This window comes from Carcharhinus amblyrhynchos, chromosome 6 (genome assembly GCF_965287045.1).
Source record: "Carcharhinus amblyrhynchos chromosome 6, sCarAmb.v2.hapA, whole genome shotgun sequence".
NCBI classification, from domain to species: Eukaryota; Metazoa; Chordata; class Chondrichthyes; order Carcharhiniformes; family Carcharhinidae; genus Carcharhinus; species Carcharhinus amblyrhynchos.
In genome coordinates this window covers 108566419-108590138 of record NC_137329.1, presented here as the reverse complement: position 1 = coordinate 108590138, position 23720 = coordinate 108566419, and the positions used below count along the sequence as shown (strand labels likewise).

The 23720-nt window shown below is 40.7% G+C and overlaps 1 protein-coding gene across 2 annotated transcripts in view; it reads right to left on the bottom strand.

Moving 5' to 3' along the window:
- The window catches only part of mettl25 (methyltransferase like 25), a 66333-nt gene that overhangs the window by 25186 nt on the left and 17427 nt on the right, over positions 1-23720 (bottom strand). For both annotated transcript variants that reach the window (XM_080191170.1, XM_080191171.1), the window contains exons 4-7: positions 15850-16464; positions 14282-14435; positions 1890-1984; positions 1740-1769 (exon numbers count right to left, since the gene is read on the bottom strand). In XM_080191170.1, coding sequence (XP_080047296.1) covers positions 1740-1769; positions 1890-1984; positions 14282-14435; positions 15850-16464 — 894 coding nt within the window. The remainder of the gene's footprint in view (positions 1-1739; positions 1770-1889; positions 1985-14281; positions 14436-15849; positions 16465-23720) is intronic.

Below are 23720 nucleotides of genomic sequence, written 5' to 3'. Positions count from 1 at the left end.
AGGATGAGCTGGAACTTCTGGAGGCCAGACAGGAAACTATTGCAATGAACTAGACTGAATTGACAAAGGTATGGGTGATATTACAGAGATGGAAGAAAGCAATTGTTGCGATAGGGATAAATAGAATCATAGAATTCCTACAATGTAGAAGGAGGCCATTTGGTCCAGTGAATGTGCACCGATCCTCTAACAGAGCATTCTATCCAGGTCCACCCACAAACCTATCCCCATAACCCCACATATTTACTCCCTAACCTATACATCTTGTGACATTAGGGAGTGCGTTGGCATAGCCAATCCACCTAATCTGCACATCTTCGGACTGTGGGGGGAAACCGGAGCACCCCGCAGAAACCCACGCAGACACAGGGAGAATGTGCAAACTCCAAACAGACAGTCCCCCAAGGCTGGAATCAAACCCATGTCCTTGGCACTGTGAGGCTGCAATGCTAACCACTGTGCCACCATATGGATTCTGAATGACTAGAAATGGAGATGGCTTTCCTCTTCTACATAAGATGGAGTCAATTGTAGCTTATCCCAGACTGAATGTACTTGCATAGGAAGGTTCAAGATGTTAATGGTGAGGCAGAGTTGGGTGTCATTAGCATATGGAAAAAGCCAAATCTTGTTGTTTTCAGATACTGCCATGAAGGAGCAGCATGTTAATGAGGAAGAAAACATGTTTGGTGGACAAGTGAGAAGGAAGGAAATGTGACACATGCAGTTGAATGGACGGTCTTAATCTTATCATGAGGGAAATCCATAAGCTCATCACACGTTTTGTTGGAGGTGGGGATGCAGGGGGAAGGAAAGAGGTAGTTTAAAAAGGATTGTAAATGGTGGAATTATCTTTGTTCTCCAGGATGATCCTGGAGAAGTGAACAGCTTGGCAAGGCCTGAGAGTGTCAGATCTAGTCAGCTAGATCTGCTGATGGGTGACAAAACCAGTTGTGCACCACATTTGCTCAAGCATATGCTATTTCTTCTTTCCTGCAGGAGATGATGATCAGGAGCAGGAACCCTGGCTAACTATTCTTCCAGTAAAACGTCTGACAACACCAGGTTTCAGTCCAACCGATTTATTTGATAGTAAATTCACTAGCTTTCGGGTTAGCCCCTTCGTCACGTGAAAATGGTGTTATCAGACTTTTTACTGTGTTTACCCCAGTCCAATGCCGGCATATCCACATCATAACTATTCTTCCTCCAGTCTGTGAATAATAAAATTGCCCACCACTGGTTCAACTGAGATCAGATAACCAAGCCTAGAACAGAAGGCTAATCTGGGAACATCCTTAACACATGTTAGGTAGCAGCAACCCTGATGTTAAATTTGTGAACCCACGCATTATATCAGTCAATTCCAATGGTTTTCTTTACAAAAAAAAAATGCTTGGACTTTACCCGAGTACTGGACAAATCTCACATGATGAGAATTTCAATCCTCGGTTGTTATGCAGAAGGAAAGGAACCGTGCAATCAGTGGCTTCAATGGAAAGTGTAGTTATTTTTTCTGAACTGTTGCAGTCAGTCCACAACATGTGTACTTTGTTCCAAAGCTGCTAAATTATTCCATGTCCAAGAGAATCTATAATGTTATTAGTATTCAAAGTTGCATACTGTTTGACTCGAAGAAAGGGCAATTAAAGTTCCATAAATCACAATTATAGTGAAGTTTAAAATGAAATTACCATATTCGTTGGTGTCAAAGTTAGAATATAAATGGATACACTTACCCCATGGCCAACTGTCACTCTTTCCAATGGCTACAAAGTGAGATGAACATAAGATTTTTAAGCTTTGAATTGGATGACTCTATAAACCTATAATTTGCTAAAATTGATGCATCATATGCAGTAAATTGCAAGGCTGATGTGAAAGTGTACCAGACATGCAGACATTCTAGCATTCCGTCCACAATGCCAGACGCTGCTTCTTAAGTACTGGCTCATAGGAAACCCCCACGGTCCCAGACAGCAATCTGCAGAGAAAGAAAAATGAAGAACTCATTATTCTTCATTTGCATTCAAATTCTGTAGTATATTTAAAATACTGGTTTCGGATAAGTAATTGCTATTACATCAGTTAATCCAAAAAAAAAGAAATCAACAAACCAGTACTTGAAGACAGTGCAATAACTCAAATTTAAAAGGTGTTTGTTCTCAGTGTTATGATACTATATGGTCACCCATGGTTCTTAAGTTATTTGGCCTTACTTGTTTTTCAGTTAACTTGATTACAATGCTGTTTACAATATTCTGCAGTACAATATATATGACAAGTTTTACTTTTGTGTTCCACAGCCTGAAAGATGGTCAATATCAGAGAATGCAATTCTTCCTATAGCTGCCTCCCAAATGCCAGTATCAAACATTGCTGTGTCCCATCAATATGCCCTAAGTTTAGCATGAGAAGAATGCTCATTACAGTGGCCATTTCTCAAAAAAGCCTTCTCCTTGGCCTCTTTTGGGGAGATATCAAACTTGGTACCAATCTTTGCTGAGTTGTGGGAAGTTTAGTGGAATGGACTGTCAATGGGCTTAAAGTGCCCAAATTTATTTCAGTACAATCCTAGCAAACCAGCAGAAAAAAAACATTTATTCCAAAAATAGAAAACGCTGGAAAATCTCAGCAGGTCTGATGGCATCTGTGGAGAGAGAACAAAGCTAATGGTTTGAGTCTGGATGACTCTTCGTCAGAGTAAATATGGTGTGGTTTAGATTGAAACACAGATCTTTTGAGATAAAAAGGCAGATTTTTAAGATTATTTTAGAAACTATTCTACAGTGACTTTTTTTTTAAGTATTATGAAATCTCTCCTTTTTATGCAGCAATGCAATAAAATCACAGAATAAAACTGAAGTGATGGTTGGAGGGGGCGGGGGGGGGGGGGCGCAGGGGGAACAGGAAAACTCCCCCTCACAAAATCACCAATTTTGATTTAACCTAAACGTTGGTTTGTATTCAAATCTGTTGAATTAAAGACTAAGGTAGTTGGAAAATCCTTTTGCTTCAAGGAAAACTGAAATTGAAATGTCTTATAATTCTAAATGTTCAAAGGGAAATGTGTACATACCTCCTGATACATTTTATCTGGTCCTTGCTACTGTATTGTGTTGTATGCTTCAAAGCTGCTGTTTAGTGGCCCCAAATATGGTGAAATAGATAAAAGTACAATTTCTGGGGGTACTGAACCATACAGACTAGGAAGGCCAACTATTTATCTTTAGGTTATGCCCGAGTTAACTAATCTCAGCTGTGCCAACACTAACAGCTCTATAATTGGCCTGATTGTCCCTAGACCGGAAAGGATAAATCTCTCGTCAACATAGTCTATTGGAAACTGCAGACATGGAACAAAGCACATGGCCAGGATTTTTTTTAAATTCATGGGATATGGGCTATGCCAACAATTGCTGCCCATCTCTAACTGCCCTGAGAAGGTGGTGATAAGCAGCCTTCTTGAACCATTGCTGTGCATGTGGTGTAGGTCCACCCACAATGCTGTTAGTAGGGGAGTTCCAGGATTTTGAACCAGCCAATCAAAGAACAGCGCTATAATTCCAATCGGAGTTGTGTGTGGCTTGGAGGAGAACCTGCAGGTGGTGGTGTCCCCAATGTATTTTCTGTCTTTGTCTTTCTAGCAGGTAGTAGTTGTGGATTTGGAAGGCGCTGTCGAAAATGGCTTGGTAATTTACCTCAGTGCAACTTGTAAATGCTATTACTTTCCGTTGGCAGTGGAAGGAGTGAATGGTTATGGTGGTGAGTGGGTGCCAATCAAGTGGGTTACTTTGCCCTGGATGATGTTCAGCTTCTTGAGTGCTGTTAGAGCTGCAGTCACTCAGGAAACTAGAGTATTCCTCCTGACTTGTGCTTTGTAGGTGGTGGTCAGGCTTTGGGGAATCAGGAGGTGAGTTATGCGCCACAGAAGTTCTAGCCTCTGACCTACTCTAGTAGCCACAGTATTTATATGGTTGATCAGTGGTAACCCCACAATGTTGATAGTGGAGAATTCAGCAAATGTAAGTCATTGAATGCCGTGGCAAGACTGTTAGATTTTCTCCTGTTAGAGATTAATTGGCATTTACGTCACATGAACATTACTCGCCACATATGAACCCAGGCCTGAATGTTGTCCAGATCTTGCTGCATATCGACAGACTGCTTCAAAATCAAATTGTACCAAACACTGTGCGACCATCAGCAAACATCTCCTCTTCTGACCTATGTTAAAGGGAACATGTTAAAGATGAAGCAGCTGAAGGTAATTGGGCTTAAGACACGAGCCTGAGGAACTCTTGCAGTAAGTACTGGGTCAGAGATAATTGAACTCCAACAACCTCAATCATCGTCCTTTGTATCAGGTATGACTCTGACAAGTAGAAGGTTTCCTCCCTGATCCCCACTGACTCCAGTTTTGCTAGGGTTCCTTGATGTCAAATATTGCTTTGATATGAAGAGCACCCACTGTCATGTCATCTTGCGTTTAGTTGTTTTATCCATATTTGGACCAAGGTTGTGATGTTGTTATTTGTTGAGTGGCCCTATGGAACCCAAATTTACTGTAGTGAGCATATGTGCTTTGTAGCATTGTCAATGACACCTTCCATCACTTTGCTGATGATCAAGGGTAGACTGATGGAGCAGTAAATATCCAGGTTGGATTTGTCCTGCTTTCCGTGGATAGGCCATACCTGGGCAATTTTTCACACTGTTGGGTAGATGCCAGTGTTGTGTGCTGGACCAGTTTTGGCTAAGGGTGCAACAAATTCTGCAGCAAATGTCTTCAGTAATGCCGGAATGTTGTCAGGTCATGCAGCCTTTACAGCATCCCGAGTCTTCAGCCATTTCTTGACATCATGTGGAGAGAACTGAATTTGTTGACTGCCATTTGTAACGCAGAGGACCTCAGGAGAAGGCTGACATAGATCGTTCACACTTGGCACTTCTAGCTTAAGATGCCTGCAATGTTCCAACTTTTTCTTTTGCACTGATTTTTGCCCCTATCCCCCTTATTAGAACGTAATAGCAGCAGGACTAGGCCATCTAGCCCTTCGAGCCTGCCCCCCATTCAACAAGATCATGGCTGATCTGAAGTGGATCAGTTCCACTTTCCCGCTTTCTCCCCATAACCCTTAATTCCCTTGTCTATCAGAAACCTATCTACCCATGACTTAAATATATTCAGCGAGGTAGCCTCCACCACTTCAATGGGCAGAGAATTCCATAGACTCACCACCCTTTGAGTGAAGAAGTTCCTCCTCAACTCCCATCTAAACTGCACCCCCCCCCCCCTTATTTTGAGGCTGTGCCCTCTAGTTCTGCTATTCTTTTTAAGCGGGAAGAATCTCTCTACCTCTATCCTATCTATCCTCTTCATTATCTTATATGTCTCTATAAGATCCTCCCTCTGCCTTCTAAACTCCAACGAGTACAGACCCAGTCTATTCACTCTCTCCTCATAGGCTAACTCCTCATCTCCGGTATCAGCCTAGTGAACCTTCTCTGCACTCCCTCCAAGGCCAATATATCCTTCCGCAAATGCGGCGATCAAAACTGCACACAGTACTCCAGTTGATTATCCCCATTAATGATGGGGATAGTTGTGGATCCTCCTCCTTCAGCCATTGTTTAATTGTCCATCACCAATCATGACTTGATATGGCAAGACTGCAGAACTTTGATTTGATCTGATGGTTATGGATTGCTTAGTTATATCACATGCTGCTTTGCTCTTTGGCATGAAAGTAGTCCTGTGTTGTGGCTTCACCTCACTTGTAAGCATGCCTAGCACTGGTCCTGGCATGTCTTTCTCCAGTCTTCATTGATCAGGGTTAATCCCTCAGCTTGATGCTAACGGTAAAGTGAAGAATATTTTTGTTGAGTACAATTCTTCTGCTGCTGACGGCCCACACTGCTCTCTGCTCAGCTGAGGCGCTTTTATAAATCTATCCCATTTAGCATGTTGATATTACCAAACAACACAATGGAGGGTACCCTCAATCTGAAAGCAGGGCTTCATTTCCATGAAAGCTTCTGCGATGGTCATTCCTGTCATAGCCAGATGCACCTATGACAAATAGGCTGGTGAGGACAAGGTCAAGTAGGTTACTCCCTCTTGTTGCTTCCCTCAGCACCTGCCGTAGGCACAGTCTGGAAGCTATATTGGACTTAGTACTGATTCTTCCACCACAAATCATCATTTTGGAGAGAAAATTGGAAACAACCAAACTATTCATTAGATGTCAGTGAGAATGTATACATTTATTCCAAGTCTGCCTTAAACTAGTAGTTTAAAGCGAAAGATAAAACACAAAATAATTGTTAAAAGACAGTAATATATCTCCTGTCCTATTACTGAGGGTCGTGTGACCTCTCAGTGAAATACACTTCTACATATCAATGTAGGAACCATATCAATTTTCTGTGATAATAGTATTTAATATAAAAAACATATCTTGATGAATTCAAACTATATGTGCAATGCAGACTGCAAATATTTTGTCAAAATTATATCAAAGGTAAGATATCATAGTCAAGTTACTGCCTATTCTGAAGGCACCTTGTGGGAAATAAATGATGGTGGGAGCCAACGAAACAGCACAAAGACAGCTACAGAAAGAAAGAAAATGGCTAAATTGCTGCCAGATAAATGGAATAAAGAAAAATGAATGCAAAGCAGAACCAACCAAGGATCAGACACAGCTGCAAGTGAGGTAGTAGTACAAGACTCAGTACATCATTAAATCCAGTCACTGGCAGGGATTATGTTGGAACGAAAGCCAAATTCAAACTATGGGGAGTAATATGAGAGGGTGGAAAAGCATGAATGCAGCTGAATCCACAAGACTGGAATCAAGTAGTTTTCTCTGCTCTTTAATTATAACAAAGAATTCTTTGGAGGTAACTGGGATAATGCGAAAATGGTGAGTTCTATGGTTTTGGTCCAGTGTGTAAGCAATCAGTGAATACTTAAGTGTGGGGTAATATTTAATTCTGTCAGCGCAATGTGATGCTTTGATGTACATTTGTAGATTCCATCTTGAGACCTGAAATTAAGTGATGTGGCTGTGATTACAGTCACAATGGAGATGGTCGACAACACTAGAGCTCAATCTAAATGCTCATAAATAAGATTCATAAATGCTGTCCCAAAGTAATATCACCACTGGTGAATCATTAGCTCAATACCAAGCATTAGGATGCTTTTTTGATTTGACAGCAGTTATGATGAAGATAACGCAAGGGAAAGATAAAAATATTTCCCAAAATCAGCTCTGAACTATTCTCTCCGTAACTACAATTAGTCTTCAACGTGCAATAAATCTGAAGTAGAGTACTCTTCTTCCTCCCCCATTATTCAAGTTGAGGAAAAGTAACATGGCAAGCCTTTTCGATCAGTGTACTGTCTATTCTACACTGCGAGCACCAAAAAAAGTCGAACTCCTCACTTTTCTCAATGCTGATCATGAGCTCTAGTTGTAGAAACATAGAAACTAGAAGCAGGCGTAGGCCATTTGGCCCTTTGATCCTGCTCCATTATTCATTTTGATCATGGCTGATCATCAAGTTCAATATCCTGATCCACCCTTCCTTCCCTTTCCCTTGATCCCTTTAGCCCCAAGAGCTATATCTAATTTCTTCCTGAAATCAGACAATGTTTTGGCCTCAATTACATTCTGTGGTAGTAAATTCCACACCACCCTCTGGGTGAAGAAATTTCTCCTCACCTCCGTTCTAAAAGATTTAGCCCATATCCTCAAACTGTGATTTCTAGTTCTGGACTCCCCCACCATTGGGAACATTCTTTCTGAATCTACCCTAACTACAGTTACCGGCACTGAATGTTGTGCACAGAATAGTTGTCAGCTGTGAATACTACCAATAGTTAATACATTTCAAAATAATGCGATGTACAAAATGTGCTTTGAGTGTTTCTCAGATATGTTACGAGGCGCTGTAAACATGTAGGTTCTTTTTTATTCATTTCTTTATCAAGGCAAGTGATCCAAGCCAGGAATCTAACTTGGCGCTGCGAGGCAGCAGTGCTAACCATTGCTCTACAGTATATTGGACATTCGTTACGCTGTGGTATAAGTCAACAAAGTGATTCACGCTCCTTACTCTCAACATAAGAACATAATAACTAAGAACAGGAGTAGGCCATCTGGCCCCTAGAGCCTGCTCTGCCATTCAATAAGATCATGGCTGATCTTTTTGTGGACTCAGCTCCAGTTACCTGCCCACTCACCATAACCCTTAATTCCTTTACTGTTCAAAAATTTCTCTATCCTTGCCTTAAAAACATTCAATGAGATAGCCTCAACTGCTTCACTGAGCAGGGGATTCCACAAATTCACAATCCTTCGTGTGAAGAAGTTCCTCCACATCTCAGTTCTATATCTGCTTTCCCTTATTTTGAGGCCATGCCCCCTGGTTCTAGTTTGACCCGCCAGTGGCAACAACTTCCCTGCTTCAACCTTATCTATTCCCTTCATAATCTTATATATTTCTATAAGATCTCCCCTCATTCTTTTGAATTCCAATGTGTATATCCACAGTTTACTCAGACTCTCCTCATAAGCCAACCCTCTCAACTCCAGAATCAATCTAATGAATCTCCTCTGCACTCCTTCCAGTGCCAGTATATCGTTTCTCAAGTAATGAGACCAAAACTATAGACAGTACTCCAGGAATGGCTTCACTAGCACTTCATACAGTGCAACATAACCTCCCTGTTTTTAAACTCCATCCTTCTAGCAATGAAGGACAAAATTCCATTTGCCTTCTTAATTACCTGCTTCACTTGCAAACCAACTTTGATTCAGACACAAGGGTACCCAGATCCCTTTGCACAGCAGCATGCTGCAATTTTGTACCATTTAAATAATAGTCCATTTTGCTGTCATTCCTACCAAAATGGATGACCTCACATTCATCAATATTGTACTCTCATTTGCCAGACCCTCGCCCACTCACTTAGACTATCTATATCCTTTTGCAGACTTTCAGCATCCTCTGCACACTTTGCTCTGCTAATGCTCTGCTAGTGAGCTACTGACCTGCAACATGCCATCGCAGGAGATGCTGAGTGGAGTTAGCCTAGATTGGTCCTGCATAAGGCTGGCAAATGGCCCCTTGGCAACAAAAGCAGAAGCATGGGACTAGATGGTGGGTGGGCAACACTGTGGGACATTCAGAAATATAGGAAGAAAATTAAGATGATTTTTAAGTTATGGACCTCGCATCCCAAAGGATTGAGTTCCCCAATGGTCCTCCTGCCTCATTTTTATTCCTGGGCCTACACTTGTGGAGGAAGCAGCTTGTTAAAACTTCCTGCATTTTGTGAGGCCATTTCTTCCCCAGCAGTCAGATGTCACTCCAGCCAAACAAGAACGTGTTTCAAAATTTACCATGGTTATCAGGAGGAAACTTCAAGTCACCTCAAATATATTTGTTTGTACCCTATCAGGTATCGCAATCTTCAAAACAAAGGGCACAAATAAAACAGAAGCTTTTGGTTTACCTCCCAGGATATTTGACAAAAAATCTAAAATTGCTGTGCTCATGTATCAGCTAAGCACTAATCAACATCACAAGAGGACTGTATGGTTGGTTTCAATTAAGCCATATGCCCGCATAATTTTAATGTCATGTCAGTGGGATAATCACATTAGGGTGTTTTCTTCTCTTGAATACATCTCATCAAAGCAGACTGGCCACTCTGCAGTGCCTTTCTTGAGCATTATACTGACTTTGCAGTCTGATATTCTGCGAAGACAGGCAAATATCTAATTTAGGCACTAATCAGGACTGTCATTTTGGCTGGTTTTAAGCTATATTGTAAATATGGGAAGCTTTAACAATGGCTTCTGACCAGTACTTTGTGCCTTCTGCAAATCACTGCTGAAGTTTACATCAAACACTCGATCTGGGCTGTAAAACAGCAGTCAAACCGTGACACTCAGCATGACATCACTGGGAACCAGTGTGCAGAAGTATGCCTAGCCAAAACAAGCAAATAAATCTTTATAAATGTACTTCAGAAGAAAATTAGAGCTTAAAAAAAGTGTGTAGTGCCAATGAAACATTAAAGGATGGAAAGATTAGAGAAAATAAACCACTTTGTGATGTGGTCCTCATGAGTACGATTGCTGGTTCCAAATGTTGGGCCTGTCTGGGTATCTCCCATTTGTGGACCTACACGCCTCATGATCAGGAGTTTGCTCTTCCAATATGAAGTAAAACGTGGAGCAGAAGTTTCTGTCTGAGGTCAGAATACTGATGTTGAGACCAAATCCAGGTCCCAACCCTGCGTCATGTCAGGAACAGGCATCCGACAACAACTTTGCAGCACTGATCAAATAGGTGCTCACCATCCAACTAAGCATGGCAAGCGGACTCTGAAACCTGGAGGGCCAATAAGAGCTACAGCCTCCTGTTGCAGGTGAAGGACAGGGAGCCTCCATTTTGAGGTGCTCTCTCAGCACTCTGTACAGAATTGAGGAAAAGAAGTGGCCTCAGCAGCTGGACCAGTGTTGTGGAGAGAAACCTCTTCACAGGGTGGTCTGCAGCCACAAATGTAGCCAGGTAAGTACTGTGGCTGCAGGAGGTGTGGGAATGAGGGCCTGAAAATGATCCTGGAGTGCTGGCCCTCCGATCTGCTCCCAGGAGTCTACCTACTGACATTTCCTGCGTTCCCAACATCACAGACTGACAAGTAAATGACAGCTGACCTCTGATCAAAAGCCTTAACCTACGCAGGTTTCCTCCAGGTGCTCAGGTTTCCTCCCACAGTCCAAAGATATGCAGGTTAGTGTTGAATTGGCCATGCTAAATTGCTCCTTACTGTCCAAACACATGTAGGTTAGGTGGATTAGCATGGTAGGTGCGCAGGGTTACAGGAATATGGTGCAGGTGATTGCATGGGTGGGATGCTCTTTCGGAGAGTCAATGAAGATTCAGTGGACCAAATGGTCTCTTTTTGCACTATAGGGATCCTATGGGTATTGACACCAAAACCCCGCCCATGGGGGTGGGTGGCGAGAGGGAAGGTTAGGAGTTAAAAATGATGAATAGAATGATTTTCTTTTGTCACCCTTATATGATGGGGATAATACAGCAGGGAAGCTAGGAAAATGGGGATGCCATCCTTTCACAGAGTGGGGGGCATGTGGTGGCGACAATGACAACAAGATGTCCTACGGACATAAAAGCTGTTTGGGCAATCACATTGGATTTCCCACCCTCACTGGCTCTCTTTCCCCTGATAAACATGATGTGTACTGCTCCAACACTTTGCAGGAGGGGTCAATTGATACATCAGTGGAACATGGTCAAAATTCCCAATTATTAGCTGCCGGTAAATATACAGGACACCACTTACAGCAAATATATTACCATACTTCAATGTAATTTTGCTCCTTCCTTGACAAAGAAAATCGCAACAACACACTGATCTATTCCCATAAGCTGCCAAAGCAAACACTTCCTTTTGGATAGCCCTATTACTAGATCAGTTCAAGGTTTGGTCTGGGCCCATTGGTTCCTAAGAGTTAGTGGATAGTGCTAGAGCACATACCAGGGGCATACCTAAAAATGACCTGGCGAAACTACAAGTTTTCAGCCAGTTTGATTCACTTCACTTAACACAAAGGCATCGGATACAGCAAAGGCCATGGGCCCTGGCAACATCCTGGTAATAGTACTGAAGACTTGTGCTCCAGGACTAGCTGTGTCTGAAGCTAAGCTGTTTCAAAACTGCTACAACACTGTCATCTGCCCAGCTATGTGACGTCCACAAAAAGCAGAAAAAATCCAATCCAGCCAATTACCACGCCATCAATCTACTCTTAATCAAAGTGACTAACAGAGTCATCAAAAATGATATGAAGCAACACTTACTCAGCAATAACCTGCTCACTGACACTCAGTTCTACCAGGGTCACTCAACTCCTGCCGTTATTGTAATCTTAGCCCAAATATGGGCCAAACAGCTCAATCCAAGAGGCGACTTGACAGTGACTGCCCTTGAGTTCAAGGCAGCATTTGACATCATTATCAGCATCCTGGTGTTAGCATGGACCAGAAAATGAACTGAATCAGCCATATAAATACTGTGACGACAATGGCGTGTAACTCACCTCCAGACTCCCCAAAGCCTGTCCACCATCTACAAGGCAAAGGTCAGGAATATGATAGAATACTCTATTTGCCTGGATGAGTGCAGCAACAACAACACTCAAAAAGCTTGACTCTATCCAGGACAAAGCAGCCCATTTGACTGACACCCCATCCACCACCTTCAACATCCATTCCCTCCACCACCAATGCACAGTGGCAGCAGTATCATAATCTGTAAGTGCACTAGAGGAAATCATCAAGGCTCTTTCAACAGAACCTTCCAAACTCATGACTTCTGCCATCTAGAAAGACAAATGCATGAGAACATCAGACTCTGTAGGTTACCCTCCAAATCACATGCTATCCTGACTTGCAGCTACATCGCAGTTCCTTCACTGTTGCTGGGTCAAAATCCTGGAATTCCCCCTCTAACAACAAGCGGGTGTGCTTATACTTCATAGATTGCAGCAGTTCTTTCTCAAGGGCAATTAGAGATGGGCAGTAAAAATTATGGCCTAGCCAGTAACTCTCACATCCCCTGAAAGAATAGATTAAAAACTACGGGCTGGGTTTTACTGTGCCGATGTCTCAACAGGCCTTACAAATTGACATGTAAAATGTGCAAGGTTGATCCATGATACATTCTCTCTATTGGGTCTGTCCAGTAGTGTTGCCAATTAAACCAGCTAATTTCACTGTTCAGCTTTTGCAAGGTCAGAATGATGAGACATTCTAACTCCAATGACATGAATGCTTGATGGGATGTTACCTCCATTGCCTCAGGGCAAATGGATAGGTAATTTGTCTAATTTGGGAAGAAAATCCCCAGCATGTGGTTGTCCTGAAATATCTTAGCATCCTGAAAGCAACTTCAACTTCAAATCATATTTTCACATAAATTATGTTGGCCTCACTCACCACTTTCTGCTACACAGCTTATTTCTCAGATAACTTATTCTGAAAAACAAAAAGTTGCTTTTAGGCATACATCATGAATTTACGATTTTTAGCCTCTCAGCTGTGAATTGGAGATTTTCTGGTAAATGTTGCATTAGCTCCTTGTAATCACTCAGTGATAAATGCACCACATTGTATGATATTCAGCCACACAACTTCAGAATTGGAAGTGAGTTTGAATCCTGAGCGTTCAGGTTTCTCATCTCCAAACTAAGACTCGGGTGGCACTGGGGATGTTACAGCTTGGGGCCAAGTATACCAGCAGGAGCCAAAGAAGTTGGCTTAGGTTTTGGCAGCACCTAAATGCAGGGAAAAATCAATTTATCCAAATATACTAATAACACTCAGTTCTACTCACTCCTCCAATTCTCTTGAGACCTCGCTGTGCCTGTGTTGTCAGACAGGTTGTCCAGACAGTATTGGATGAACTGCAATTACCTCCAGCTCAGTTATCAAGAAACTATAATTACTGCTTTTGTCTCAAAAACTCTGCCCCCTTGTCAATGATTATATATCTCTCCATTGTTACCATCTCAGGCTGAGTCAAACTAATTACAGCTTTTAGAATTCTATTCCATCCCAGGTTGGACCCCCAGCACCATCGCTTCTCCATCATAATAGCCACCTACTTCCACATCTGTAATATTGTCCCATTCCATATTTGCCTTAGCCTGTGTGCTGCTGTAATCCTCGTCCAGGTCTTTGTTACTTCCAAGCTTGACTGATGAATGCTCTCCTGGTCAGCCTGCCAAGCTCTGACCTTCATAAATTTAAGCTCGTCAAAATCTCTGTTGCCTGCATCCTATCTTGAGCAACCACCATCCGTGTCCATGCCATTACACTGGCTTTTAGTCCAAAGCTGCAATTTTAAGTTCCCAACCTCATGTTTAATCATCCCCTGGCCTCATTCCGTTTGTCCAGTAATGGGCAAATTCATGCCACTAGTTAATTAAACATTTTTATTCCAGGGAAATAAATTTTATCCATTAGTTTTCTAATACCTTGATGTTTGTTTTCCCATCTTGCTTTTAATTATTTGTTGTTAAAATGCACAATGCTGTATATTGCTGCTACCAACATCACCAGGAATCTAACTCCCACAGCACACTCTGTACATTCATTAGGTTTAGGAGTTTCCAAATGTAACACTCTACTGGTAAATCACACACCTTATTTTGCTTGGCAGTCCTTTACTTACCTTTGCTGTCACCTGATAATTCAAACTCCTCCGAAAGAAGATGGTAGCAACATCCCACACTGCAAACAGCTTTGAGCTCCGGTTTAGTCATGAAAATGCGCAAAGTATCTGAGGCAAGATCACCGCAGGTGTGCAGACCAACCATCATAGAATCCTGGAAAGTAAGCAGTAAAGTCCTCGTTCCATTTTTGTGACAAATCAAACCAAACAAAAATGGCTTGGAGCATCTGTCGAGGAGCAGCCCCCTGAAGACTGATTCTTAAGTACCATAGATAAAAAGATATGTTAAATTTCAGCAAACCTCATGTGCTAATTACAGTTCAAAAAGTGCAGTCCTTCTAGGTGCTCATCCCACATGGTCACGTTCTAGTGGGTGTAATTTCAAAAATACACTCACTCATCATTTAATAGGCAGTTAAGATGGTGAGATTGGAAAAGCGTAGGTTTCCATGAAAGGGTGAGTTAAATGGTCTAAAATCTCCCTCATCTATACTTATCATTGTGCATGTTATCAGTCATTGGACAGGAGTAGGAGCCCTGACCAATTTATTTTCCTTTAAGACCGGGACATAGTGTAGTCAACCGCCATAACCTCACCAATTCCCTGGCTGAAACTAGGTAACTGAGAACACAGTGGGCTGCTAACTAAGAAATTTCCTAGGGCTGTATTGATTACTACTACACCACACAAAACATTTACTATCTAAAAAACTCATTCTTGCTCGCAATGATCTCAACCATATTTTAGATTGCAGCGAGTGGAAGTAATGTGGAATAATGCATTTATTCTAATTTTGGTAACATTTCAATGACTAAATTCCACTAAAATATTGTCTTTACGTTGTAATAGAACAGCTGTTAAACATCTCAATTTTCATTAAATGACCCATTTAAAATCAATTCAAAAGTATTTGATATAAGTTGTTTGGATGCTGCTTAGAGTTGTAAAAGAAAGGCAAGTTAACTGCCTGCCACCTTGTGGCAGTCACACTATGATGCATAAAATAGCCCATCATGTAAAAATACTTTAACCTTTTGAAATAGTACAAAATACAGAACTAACAAATTAGGTTTAGTGCCTCAATGTCATATCTACTTGGCTGGTATATTTTTGGAGTTCATCAATTTGAGGAATAAGAGTGCTAAGGAAAGGAAATCTTATTTTCTATATTTACTACTCAAGGTTCCTATAGTGGACTCCTAAGTCAAGTACGACAAAACTTGATGCAGGCTTAGCTCACTTTTCATAACTCAACAATATGTTTTAATCCCAACTTCCAAATCTTAGAAAAACATCTTCTGATTGTAGCCATATGAATCTTCCTATGTTTCACAACAGCCACAGCCATCGTATGTGTTCATTGATAGGAGGGTACACATACATACACAAATGCACGCATGCACACACAACACAGAACTGGGATGGCTATCATAATTCACAATTCAAGCCATCATCTTAATTTTAAATTGGGTTGCAAAAGTGAATGGAATGTGAATTAACTCATCATGTCACTCACACAATCTTAATATACATCTTAAGACTTGTACTTCGTCAAAGGAAGACTAACCTTTACTTCAGAAATAATGTCTTGGAGTTCTGTTTGTGAAGTAACATGCAGCGTTAATGGGGAATACAGATTAGCCTCTTTAATTCGCTTTGCTTTGGCCTCCAAGCTTGCAGTTTTCCTTCTCTCTTTTTCTTCTTCATCCAGATCTTTCTTTTTCCACAACAGTGAACTCATTTCCACAGCGTCAGTTGAGAGAAATTCCAGAAACAGATTCTCATTAAATTCAGAGTCAATAAATTCATCTTCAGTTGATCCCACAATCGGGGCAGACACATCTCTATTGTTTTCCTCATTTGTCGCTGATTCTAAAAATGTGGCAGGACTAGGAGTCTGCACAGGTGGCTGGTTTTGAGGACTATTCTCTTGTTCACTGCCAATCTGTTCCTTGGTTTCCTTAAAATTTTCCACTTTATTCATTGGCTCTTCCTCCAGATATTCTTGGTTCAGATGCTTTATTTGACGTTGATAAACTTTCCAGTATCTTTTTAATTTTCTGTTCCTCTCATTTGCCCCACTGGTGTTGGTGCTGGAAGAATCGATGCCATATACAGTTAGGCCATATTGCATGGACAAGTAAGAACTCAAATAGCCTTTTCCTGATCCTATATCAATTACCTACAGGAAATCAAAACAAAAGGTTCAATCTCATTATCACAATTTACAACAGCATCAATCACATTTATAATACCCTAAGGTAAACAGTTCTCAATTGCAATCCAAATGTGTATTCATAGCTGAATAACATCATGTTTTTTTAAAATATAATTCATTTCTAATTATTATCCATATTGGACACAAGGGAATACTGTAATCAGGGCTTGAAATGTAAGGTATTACACATTGGATTAAGAAAATTGGAACTATCTAAAAATGTTGCATTAACTATACTTCATTCATGTCTGGAGCAATAATATTAGAACAGTATTTTCAATACATCGTGTTGAAAAGGAGACACAGAAATTAGTGCTATGCAATGTCATCCCCAGGACTGCAGCATAAATAAACTCAACATTATTAATATTAACCCTTTCCAAACAATGAGTTGATTCATAGGGCAGGATTTTGCCTTTTAGGATGGGACCCTGATGTTGGGGTCAAATAGGGGTCATAACCACACACCATGAGGGAAACAGTTAGTCAGCAATGATCTACCCCCAAATGGCCAATTAGCGGCCAACGGGCGAGCTCACCATCCAATTATGGACATCAACTGGGCCCTCAAAACTGGAAGGCTTTCCAACTCAGAGTCTCTCCAACTCAGGAGAATAAACCTGCAATTCAGGTAAGAAAGAATAGGAGCCTTCATTTCGAAGAAACCTCGTCCAAATTTTTGAACTTTTATTTTAAAAGATGGCCCACAGCAGCTGGGCCATCTCCAGCCTTTTGTGAACCAATCATGTCTCTGGGAAAATGACCTAGGGGGTGGGGGGGGGTGGGAATGGTATTAACTTTAATTCGTTCATGTCTGGAGCAATAATATTATAACAGCATTTTCAATACATTGCGTTGGAAATGAGACAGAGAAATTAGCACTATGCAATGTCATCCCTCGGACTGTTGCATAAATAAACTGAACATTTTTAATATTAACCCTTACCAAACAATAAGCTGATGAGTAGGGCAGGATTTTGCCTTTTAGGATGGGACCCCGATGTTGGGGTCAAATGGGGGTCACAGCACTCTGGCACAAATGTTTGTGTCCACCTGCCCACCCTCCAACGTGTTGACATAACATCAACATATAAAAAGGAATAGGGATAAAAGAAATAGGGAAAAAAGCAAACAAGTATGGGGGATAATCACACTTTGGGGCAGCCAGCTGGCAGAATAATTTGCCTTTTAAATTTTCCTTCATTATTGTTTTGGCCTTTAATAACTGAAAATATTACAGCAGATTATTGTAATGTACACTAAACCATTTGTTCTCATATACAGCACAGCCATCTTTGGGGTTACAGGGATTGACCCTGGGTGGGATTGTTGTCAGTGCAGGCTTGATGGGCTGAATGACCTCCTTCTGCACTGTAGGGATTTTATGATATTAGATGTCCTGCACAAAGTTTCTGCCACTGTTATGACGCTGACTAGACCTTGAATAAAATGGAAACCTGGGCCACTCAAGGAGCATCTCCAACATAATTTGGGTGATATACTGTACGACTAAAATCAGGGAGAGATTGAGGAGGAAATTTAGTTGGCAATGGAAAAAATTAAGTAAAAATGTATAAACTATTTAAATTATATAAAGTAAATTTATTCATTTGCAGAGTGTGCATTAAAGGACAGATCATTATGTAGCCTATATCTCTAATCTGTAACTTATTTAGTATGACTACAGACTAAAGCTGCCTATATGCCAGATCCCATCGCCATAAATGGTACATGACATTTTTTTTGTATTATGAAATTTTATGAGGAAAACATGGCATTGGTGAAGACAGTTGTGGAACATTCAGACAAAAAGCAGCTGACAATTGAAGGCAGTTAAGCTGAAATTGAACTACAGTTCCATCATACTATATGATTTGTACTGCAGTGATATCAAGTTTTATTTCATTGCATGTAACACAGTTACAAGGCAGTGATTCAATCAAGCCATTCTAATCACATCATAAACCGCAAGGGTGAAGCTTAAGCATTTCTGATTCTCAGCAGAGTCTCAGAGATTGAATTACTGCTTTATATTGAGTTCGTTTTCATAAAACACATTGAAATGTCTTGACAAAAAGTTCTCAGCTTTCTTTTCTCAGAGAGTCCATGGAAAGTGGTGGAACTATAAGGCAAGTAAATGTAACCAAATCAACTGGGATGCAAGACATGAAGCTGTGTAGCATCACATGACTGGTTCTATAAGATCACGGATTGGAACTGGGCGGGGACAGATTGCTGAGAAATAAAACATTGCATGCTTTATCAAAGGTACTTAATAGGGTCGCACGAAATGCTGTTTTAATTCTCATCAGCAATGAAAGCCTACGGAATCAAAAAGATGACAAATAGCAGCAAAAAAAGCCTCCCTCACAACTGTTCACAGCAGGAACTTTCCACGCTTGCTTCCTCTTTGGCAGCTGGTTGAATATTTTTTCAGAATGAATAAAGCTGCAGCTCGGTCCAATAAAAACTGATTTTGACAATCAAATTTGTCACAAAAAGGTAAGAACACGTGAAATGGTGTTAATGACAGACAAGTGGATCTCAGGAGGACGTGATAATCCCCTGCAGCAGGATGTTAAGTGGTAAATAAATAAGGACAGAAATCACCACACTGTGCTGACTTACGAAAAAGGAACTCTTCGCCCTAAAATCCTTGACCTATTTCATGATATTAAACTTCCCATAACCTGAACAAGAATTTTACTCTACAAAAATAAATAAATATCTTTTAAAATAATTAAAAACAAAATAGCATATTGCATCAAAGTATATGTAAATGAATGGTGAGCATGAATTTGAGCAAGTGAAAAGCAGGATTAAGGAAAGGAATGGACACGCTGAAATGATGAAAGGACGCTGACAATCTCGGGTAAGCCGCTTTCCAGAATAACACTGTCAGAAACTTTAGGACTGGTCACCCTCTTGTTGTATCGGATGTTTTCTTGGGAATAAGAATCAGCAAACTGACTTTCATTAAAAGAAAGCAAAAAGGAAGTATCTGTATGTTACTTCTTAGAAAAGCACCAACGACAACTCGCATTTATACGGTGTCTATAACAGAGTAAAATGACCTAAGACACTTCACAGCAGAATTAAAAGGAAAAACATCAAATGCATAAATAGATATAAAGACTGGTGAACAAAAGCTGGGTTAAAGATGTTGGTTTTAAGGAGCATCTTAAAGCAGGGCAAGTAGAGAGGCTGAGAGGTTGAGGAAGCAGATTCCAGAACTTTGGCCTGAAATAATTGGCAGGTCAAAGTGAAAAGCTCCTGGATCTCAAAGGGTTCTAGGGCTGATGGAGATTACAAAAATAGGAACTCCATCAATACAGATAAACAAGTCTTGTGTCTAGCTCACATCCATAGTCCATAAACAAATGTATGTCAGAAGACGTATTTCGAAGTAAAAGCCATAGAAATTTGTCTCAGGTGATGGTGCAAATTTGGGCATTATTGGATCAGCTACTTGTTATCTACAGCAGCTGATATTCTAGTCAGTGAAACTGAGTGAGCAAGACATAATTTGCTACAAATAGAAAATTGGTGATGAAAAAATAAAGAGCAGAATGCATGCAACTAAATATAAGGAATCTGAAAATACACAATGAGATAAACAGTATGAATGTTTTATGCATTTGCCATTGATCTATACTGCCATTCTCACAGAAGGTTAACAATCCAATTTTTGCTTGTCAATGCCCACCGCTAAATATAATCAATTGCTCAGACAAAGGACATCACTGCAGCAGTTCCTAGGCTCAACCATCTTCAACTTCTTCATCAATGATCTTCCCTCCCATCACAGATCAGAAGGGGTTTGCTCATTGAAGATTGCATAATGTTCCGTATGATTAGTAACTCCTCAGATATTGAAACAGTCTGCGTTAACATGCAGCAAGTCCTGGACAACATTTGAGCTGGGCCTGATATACGGCAAGTAAGCTTCGCACCATACTAGTGTCAGGTAACACGTCCATCTCCATTAAGAGAGAACCCAACCATCTCCCCTAGACATTCAATGCATTACCATCACTGAATTCCCCACTAACAACGCTGGGGTTACCAGTGATTGTAATAACTTCAACGAAGCACATGAGGTTCGCCTCGGAGTATGAACTCCCAGACTGAGGTCATAATTGCCTGCCCAATCAGAGGGTTCAAACTCCAAGAGGCCAACTTCATGTGCCTCCTTAAGTCATCACAGTGTCCAGAAACTAAATTAGTCATAAAAATACTGTAGTTATAAGAGCAGGTTAAGCACTGAGAATTCTGAGATGACTAACTCACTTCCCCTCAAAGGCTGTCCATGATCTACACGGCACATGTCAGGACTGTGATGGAATACACTCCACTTGTCAGGATGAGTGCAGCTCCAACGGTAGTCAGGAAGCTTGGCATCATCCAAAACAAAGTTCCCCTCCCCACCACCTTAAAATCTCTCTCCTTCTACCACTGCCAAACAGTAGTGGCAGTGTGTACTATATACAAAATGCACAGCAGCAACTCATTTAAGGCTCCTTCAACAGTGGCTTCCAAACCTTTAATTTCTACCAACATGCGACAAGGGTAGCAAAGACATGGCAACACCACTTCCTGCAAGTTTCCCTCCAAGTCATGCATCATCCTGACTTGGAACTATATTGCTGTTCTTTCACTGTCACTGAGTCAAGATCCTGGTAGTCCCAACAGCTGTGTTGGATCCTGGTAGTCCCAAATGGACTGCAGCAGCCTAAGAATGTACCGCAGCACCACATTCACAAGGGCGATTATTGAAAGGCAACAAATGTTGACACACCAGCAACATCCACATACCAAAAAGACCTTAAACCAAAATATCAGTGTCAAACTGAAGAAAGTAAGAAGTCTCACAACACCAAGTTAAAATCCAATAGGTTTATTTGGAATCAGAAGCTTTCAGAGCGCTGCTTCTTCATCAGGTGAGCATTCCGAAAGCTCGTGATTCCAAATAAAACCGTTGGACTTTCATCTGATGGTGTGAGACTTCTTCAAGTGCCCACCCCAGTCCAACACTAACATCGCCACCTCACACTGAAGAAAAATGTCTGAATGAAAATAGACAGGTTTCAAATTAACTAAATTAATGTAAAGTTGAACATTTGTCATATTGACCAACATGTCAAAATGTTCAGAAATTTTCAAGATTCAAAGTAGAAATAATGGAATGTTGTGGCAGATTTGTGGCAAAGTTTTGGCTAATTTTTTATGCAGTGCAAGTATTTTCAGACCTTTAATTCCTGTACAAAAACCTGCACCAGCAAATCTGTTGTGCTTTCAGAACTTCAATAATGATTCAGCATTACTGCTGCACAGACAGAAGAATCTGATTGATCTCCGTGTTGCAGCCTTGAATCAATCTCAAAATGTGATTCAGAATTGATTCTAAATAGCAGGTCAAATGTTCTCTGCCAGTCCAACTGACTCCTGTCATAACTTCAAAAATAGATTCAGCAGAACACAAGAGAAATGGGATGGGACCTGAATATACCAGGTCTAATATTGGGACCTCTTGTTTCTCTAGCCGATAGGGACCTGGTGCAGAGCTGGAAGCAAGCCACAAAGTCAGATAAGGCATACTGGCTCCAGGCAAGGCATCATCAGGGCTGCATGAGAAAGGGGTCCAGGCCAGAGAAACAGATTTATTCACAAATGTTTTCCATCTAAGGTGCTTTTCAGTGTTATGAGGGAATTTAGAATTCCCCAGAACTTCTGGGTACAGTTCTGCTGAATGCTTGAGCTAAAAAATCCTTTGCATTCCCACCATCCATTGCCATCCCCTGTCTTTCTCTTTTCACTGCCACCAAGTTCTTTCTTCTTTCTCCACCGCATGCTAATCCTTCTCCCCTTTTATTATCCTCTCCCTCTTTCCTTCTTTACGGTTTATTTCTCCCCTGTCTTCCGCACTACTCCTACCCAAGTCCTGCTGCTAATACAAGTGATTCTGGCTGTTGCAGATTCGCATTATGAATTGCTGCTCCTGTGAGAATTCCAGCCAGAATCACACCCATCAATGGTTGGATCCATGCAGATGCTGCACCTGAAGAGGAGGACCTAGTTAGTACTAATTTTTGTCAGCAAACCTGACAATGTCTCTATAATGTTCATGGTTGAAATAATCAGTGCCCACATGCCAAATGATTCATTTATATGTTTGGCAGTTTCTTGGGACCTTTAGCTATAGTAAAGGCAACTACAAACATGCTGATCTACATTTTTCTTTGCTCTGTTTGCAGCACTGATATGACGAAACCTTTCTCCCTTTTATACAAATCTTTGAAATAGAAGTAACTCGATTAAACCCACCACGCTTGGGAATTTGCAGTTCAATTCGGAAATAGTGAAATGAAAACTGCTATAAAGGTTAAATGTATGTTGTACATTTGGATTTGAACTTGGACATGACTCAGAAACAGAAAGCCGGTAGATGGTGCAGAAAGAAGTTGGAACACCTTAGACTACAAAGAACAACACTGCATCAAGTTAAAATTAACTACAGTTGAAACAAAGGTCAGTATCCACAGAAATACTGTATGTCATTGACATCAAACAGTCTGGATCGTGAATCTTTTATCCCATATAATGAAACCACAGAGTTTTTGTTTCGATTTCTTTATATTTTTCATTTGTGGGCATTGAAACCATTATCTTTAAGGCAAACAACAGTGAGATAAATATTACCAGATTTATTTGGAAGATTGTCTGGGCATTAATTTGAAAAAAAAAGTTTTCTAACTATAATATTTGTGGATCAAATTACTTCCTGTATATTTTTTCAAGAGTATCTCAAGGAATATAATGGGTCATTGTGTGGGACTAATTTTATTCAAGGCCAGCCTACCATGACGGTTATTGACACCATGTTATAAACCAGCAAAGTACAAAATCTGACTTCAGTACATTTAAATTGTTAAAAAAAAACCGGCAACTATTACAAGTTACTGCACTGAAAGTTAATAAGTCACTGATTTATCAAAGTGCATTGATGTTTCCATATTACACGGTTGGACACAAGTTGAATTTAAACAGTGCCAATGAAGTCTGTCAAAGAATAATCCACCCTTATGGAATGTCTCAGCTGTAAAGGAGCTGGGCTTTAACGTTTTTATTTCTGGCTTCAGCTTAAAATGGCTAGCTACCTCCATTTTTCACTGTCCCAGTCCTGGCTCCCTCTGCTTTCCACCTTTACCCTTCACATCCTA